The 6,198-nt window shown below is 39.9% G+C and overlaps 1 protein-coding gene across 1 annotated transcript in view; it reads right to left on the bottom strand.

Moving 5' to 3' along the window:
• Positions 1-626: 626 nt before the first annotated feature.
• The window catches only part of FSCB (fibrous sheath CABYR binding protein), a 29,292-nt gene continuing 23,720 nt past the window's right edge, over positions 627-6,198 (bottom strand). Inside the window, 1 exon segment of the mRNA XM_055309047.1 lies at positions 627-3,667. Coding sequence (XP_055165022.1) covers positions 627-3,659 — 3,033 coding nt within the window. The 5' untranslated portion in view covers positions 3,660-3,667.

Below are 6,198 nucleotides of genomic sequence, written 5' to 3'. Positions count from 1 at the left end.
CTTTATGTTTACACACCTTTTAAAATACTTTATCCAGGCTATCTTCATTAAAATAAAGACTTACAAAGGAATTAAATTTCCCTATCCAGGTATGGAAATGTAAAATATGAAAGAAGATAGGGATGAAAACGAAAGGAATACTGGTCTCAGAAGGAATCAAATAGAAAAAGAATTAGAAATGTGATGTATTTTAATAAGGAGGGAAAAAACACAAACCTTTAGCCATGTGACTAAAACTCAAGGAATTTAAAGGAGAGGAGAGAACTGTAGCAAAGAAACTGCCTTTTCTACTACAAACTACATGTACTGAGAAGAATATACAGCTATAGAGCTTACTTTACCCTTTTCAACAGGGTTTATTATAGAAAGGATAGTTTAAGTAATTATTTCAATCATCAACTTACTTCATTTCCAAATGGGTATTTTATATATGCTAGATTTGAATTAAGATAACACAGTAACTTTAAACCTGTAGTTTTTATTGTTCATTTTCTGACCAGTGGTCCATGTCTTGGGGTTTCCTTTTATTTCCTTGTTCACAGAGTGACTTCCAAATGCTACACTTTTCTAAAGTGTGTACATCCATAAGTCCCTAGCTTCTGATTGCTGGCTTGGTTAAGACCTGATTACAGCTGAGAAAGAGGCCTCTATTTTATTTCTATATGAAAGACACCCTCTATTTCAAAGGCAGGAGCCTGTTCTTTCTTGATATTAGACAAATCTTCAGGGACAGGATCTAGTTCCAAAGGCTCTTCAGGTTTTTGCTGATCTTCCAAAACCAGTGATTCTAATTTTACCACTGGGACATCTGCTGTCTGGAGATGTTGATATTCAGTAGACATATGGTCTACCAAAGGCTCATCTGCAGCAGTGTGTTCAGATGGTGGAGGCTGAACTTCAGCAAGGACATCTTCTACAGAAATTTGTGTAAAAAAGTCCTCTTCAGCTGCTGGAAACTGTTTGTCAACAGGGACCATTTCTAAAGTCGTTTCTTCAGCTGATGGATGCTGAGGTTCAACAAGAGCTACCCCGGCTGGTTCAGACCAAACTCTAGCTGAGGTATCTTCTTTAGGAGCCTCCTCAGGTGGTGTAGAACAAATTTCAACTGCGGCCTCTTCTACAGGGGCCTCCTCAAGTAATGGAGCATGAACTTCAGGAGAGGTCTCAGCTGGTGGAGACTGAACATCAATTGGGGCCTCTTCTGCAGGGACCTCCTCAGCTGATGGAGACTGAACTTCATCTGGGGCCTCTTCTGTAGGGACCTCCTCAACTGAAGGAGGCTCAGCTTCAGGAGAGGTCTCAGCTGGTGCATGCTGAATTTCATCAGAGGGCTCATCTGCAGGGGCCTTCTCAGATGGTGGAGGCTGAATTTCAGGGGAGGTCTCATCTGGTGCATGCTGAACTTCATCAGAGGTCTCATCTGCAGGGGCCTTTGCAGATGGTGGAGGCTGAACTTCATCTGGGGCCTCATCTGCAGGGGCCTTCTCAGCTGGTGGAGGCTGAACTTCATCTGGGGCCTCTTCTGCAGGGGCTTTCTCAGCTGGTGGAGGCTGAATTTCAGGAGAGGTCTCAGCTGGTGGAGACTGAACTTCATCAGAGGTCTCATCTGCAAGGGCCTTCTCAGCTGGTGGAGGCTGAACTTCATCTGTGGCCTCTTCAGCAGGGGCCTTTTCAGCTGGTGGAGGCTGAACTTCATCTGGGGCCTCTTCTGCAGGGGCTTTCTCAGCTGGTGGAGGCTGAACTTCATCTGGGGCCTCTTCTGCAGGGGCTTTCTCAGCTGGTGGAGGCTGAACTTCATCTGGGGCCTCTTCTGCAGGGGCTTTCTCAGCTGGTGGAGGCTGAACTTCAGAAGAGGTCTCACCTGGTGGGGGCTGAACTTCATCAGAGGTCTCATCTGCAGGGGTCTTTTCAGCTGGTGGATGCTGAACTTCATCTGGGGCCTCTTCTGCAGGGGCTTTCTCAGCTGGTGGAGGCTGAACTTCAGGAGCGGTCTCAGCTGGTGGAGACTGAACTTCATCAGAGGTCTCATCTGCAGGGGTCTTTTCAGCTGGTGGAGGCTGAACTTCATCTGGGGCCTCTTCTGCAGGGGCTTCCTCAGCTGGTGGAGGCTGAACTTCATCTGGGGCCTGTTCTGCAGGGGCTTTCTCAGCTGGTGGAGGCTGAACTTCAGGAGCGGTCTCAGCTGGTGGAGACTGAACTTCATCAGAGGTCTCATCTGCAGGGGCCTTCTCAGCTGGTGGAGGCTGAACTTCATCTGAGGCCTCTTCTGCAGGGGCTTTCTCAGCTGGTGGAGGCTGAACTTCAGAAGAGGTCTCACCTGGTGGGGGCTGAACTTCATCAGAGGTCTCATCTGCAGGGGCCTTCTCAGATGGTGGAGGCTGAAACTCAGGGGAGGTCTCAGCCAGTGGAGGCTGAACTTCATCTGAGGCCTCTTCTGCAGGGGCCTTCTCAGCTGGTGGAGGCTGAACTTCAGGGGAGGTCTCAGCCAGTAGAGGCTGAAATTCTTCAGTCTCTCGTATAGGAGGCTCTTTAGCTGTTGTAAGCTGAACTTCAGGATAAACCTCTTCTGAGAAAGCCTCTTTAGCAGGGATAGACTCTACTTTAGCAGGGGCCTCTTCTGCAGAAATCTCTTCAGCTGGGAAAATCTGTACTTCAACAGGAGCTTCTTCAACTTTTGGAGACTGAACTTCAACAGGAGGCCCTTCTGAAAGAGCCTCTTCACTTAGGGTGGGCTCTATTGTAGCAAGGCCCTCTTCTATAGGAGCCTCTTCAATTGGTGGAGGCTGAGGTTCAGTAGGGAAGTTTTCAGCAATAGTCTCATCTGGCAGAGATTGGACTTCAGCAAAGATCTCTTCTGCTGTGGGAGACTGTACATCACCTAGAACATATTGCTCATTTTCTGAAAGTTCCAAAGAACCTTTTTTGCTTTGTTGACTAAATAGAAATTTGCTAATACTTATCCGCCTAATTTCTTCATCTCTACTTGTTGAGGGTAGCAATTCAGGATATTCACTAATGAAAAGCTTCCCTGAGGATTCACTTTTTTGCACAACTTCATTTGACTTTGAGAAAGAGCTATCTGGTTGGCCAATAACTACTATTTCTGTTTCACTAAAGTAGGTCTGCTGTTCCTTGTCCACTTTTTCTTTTTGAGGAATGTTCATCACTGACCAGTCTCCAGTACAACTGGTCTGCTGAGATCTGTCTATTTTTAGTTGAATTGAATGTCTGCTTGGTGGAATTTCTACTTCCTGAACAGTCTCTGGAAATTCAGGGACTGCTTCTCCAACAGCAGCTGGTTTTTCTTCAGGTACCACTGTTTCACCGACTGATCTGATTTCTTCTTTTTTCTCTTCTACAATAACCTCTGTTTGCAGAGATTTATCAGTCATATCCTGTACATGCTTTCTCTTTGTCCAAGTTTGCTGAAGTTGAGAAGATACTCTGAGAGACTCATAATTGACTTTGCTTCCAGGAATATTACCAATACTAACGGTAGATTTAGGACCATATGATTGTGATATAGGCAGGTGTTTCTTTTTCTCTGTTACTTCAGTCTGCTGGGATTTGTCTACCATTGATTGGCTGAGTCGTCTTCTCTTTCGAATTTCTTGCCTCCCTGCTGAGATGGGCTGATCAGTTTCATCACTCTCTTCCATTTCTAAAACTGGTGAATTTCAAAGGTATTAGTCTTCAAGTAATTAATCATCAAGAACCACAAATGTACCAGATAGGTAAGCCTTTGCCTTTCTTCATTAAGTGTTGTATATTAAGCTACTTTAGAAAAAAAGTAATTCATAACTTACTGCATTCTGTACTACACTCTTGTTGGATCCCACCTTACTCAGTAAGCATCTTTCCTGTTTAGTCTCTCATATGACTAATCTCACTTCTAGAAGTTTCCCTTAAAGGTCTATGACATCACAGTCAGTTCTCCCTACAAGGTTCCATTGGTGGCATTCCAAGCACTTTTTAACATGGTATAAATACTTTTGTAGAGAATGACTACAAGACAGAGAGCTACTGTTTGAAACACCAAGTTCAAAAAAGCATTTATCTATTGGAGGAATGTCAAGTAAACTCTAGTAACGCTGCTTCCTAATAGCGAAAGTGATGCTTTTGAACTTTCAATTCTGCTCTTTTCATCCTGCTATCAAAGACAGTTATACTGCAGAACTCAGAATGCTGCAGCCTATTTTCAATTGTTGAAGAAAACAACTGAGACATGTATGTGGCAATGTTCTATCAAAATGTATACTTACATGATTTAGAAGAAAGTGAATATTGCTTGAACAATGTGAGTTCTGAGGTCCATTCCATGTAAACTCCTTTCCTATGTCCTTAGCACTCAGTAACTACAAGAGCCTATCTATCTATATCTATATATCTATAGATAGCATATTCGCATTGTCAAACAACTTGAGATATTTTTATTTTCAACTATTTCAGAAAACAGTTCCACCCAAAGTTTGCCAAATAAAAAAAAGTTATGTCTAAAGATATGTCAAGTGAAATAAAATGTTTTCTTAAATATATAAGCTACTGAATAATCAAGTAGAAATAAATTCTCTAATGAAGATAAAAACTGCAAATTGAAGCCTTGAAATTGAGGAAACTGAATTAAGCAAATTGTAAATGGTATAATATATTAGGAATGTAAATAAAACTTTACCTTACACATCACAAAAATTTTACTAGCAAGATGAAAGTTTATCAAAAGATGTACAAAAAAAAACATAACTTTGGTCTACAGAAAGTTAAAAGGAAAAATACAGACTTCAAAAATGTAGTCACAGAGACAAATATATCTAAACAATCATAATTTGATTAACCTAGAAATATTTTTAAATTTCTTTATGCCCCTAGGAAATATGAAAATGTCATTGAATAATTACCCTTGTTTGACATGCATTAGCCATAATTGTAGTTAGGTCATCTTAGCCAAATAAATTAACACTTTTAACATTCTTTGACCTAGCCCCTAAAACCACCTCAGTCTCTTGGCAGGAATCAGTGAATATTTGTTCAGTGTAATTGGACAAATGTGTTAGAAACCATGTTGCTTGTCCTACATCTCAACTTGCTCTGCTTTAATTTTTGTCTATTCTGCTCCACTATGTTCTATCTTTATAAGAATTAATAGAGTGACGTATAACAATAATCATTTTACAAAAGAATGGACATAATTTTTAATCAGACCTGTTGTACTTTGAAAATTAGGTTTTTATCAACCTCTTTGTGGTCTGGTGTTATCAAATACATCTGTCACACATTGCATGTGTCTTTTGTAATCAAGTTTCTGAGATTTTAGAGATTTTATAGAGTATCTTCAAAGTCCATCTGTGGTTGATTTATTTTTTATTTTTTATTTTTTTATTTTTATTTTTTTGGGGGGTTGATTTATAACAAGAAATAAATGTCAAAACCAATATTGCATTAGTTGCATTATGCAATTGCATGTACTAGATTAACTTTGCTGCCTCCACTTAAATAAGGTTTTACCAAATCTTCCATAGACATAAATTGAATTTTCAATATCAGTTGAATTTTCAGTTTCTAATTATTTGATATTTATTTTCCCCTCCAATAAATAACAAGACTTTGATCAATCTTAGTTACACCAACCTATTATACTAAACTGCCTTTGTCACTAGCTTATTTATAGAAGCAACATAACATGCCTAAATAATCAATTAAAAATTTACTTGAAATTCCAAATGGAATTACAAGGGATTTCAGGGAGCAATTTCTCATATTTCTTAAATTCACAGCAATTCCTCATATTTCTTAAATTCTCATATTTCTCAAATTTCTTAAAATGCTCCTTTTTCCCTGCTGATCTATCTCACGAACTAATCATTATTCAACCTATCTTGACACTTTAGGGTTTGGTGTTTTACCCTTTGTTAGAAATTTCACATGATTCAGTTTTTTCCCAATTACTTGGTTTACATCCGTTATGGATTGAATTGTGTATCCCAAAAAGATATATTGGGCACTGTGAATGTGACCTTATTTGGAAAAAGGATCTTTGCAAATTTAATCAGGTCAAGTTGTCCTTATAAAAAGAGGGGGAAAAGACACAGAATGAAGATGTCCATGTGAAGATGGAGGCAGAGATTTGTGTTATGTTGCCATAAAGCAAGGAATACCTAGGGCTACCAGAAGCTAAAAGAAACAGTGAATTCTCTCCCACAG

Source organism: Nyctereutes procyonoides, unplaced genomic scaffold (assembly GCF_905146905.1).
Source record: "Nyctereutes procyonoides isolate TBG_1078 unplaced genomic scaffold, NYPRO_anot_genome, whole genome shotgun sequence".
NCBI classification, from domain to species: Eukaryota; Metazoa; Chordata; class Mammalia; order Carnivora; family Canidae; genus Nyctereutes; species Nyctereutes procyonoides.
Note: the sequence above shows the minus strand (reverse complement) of the source record. Positions and strands in the feature narration are given on the sequence as shown.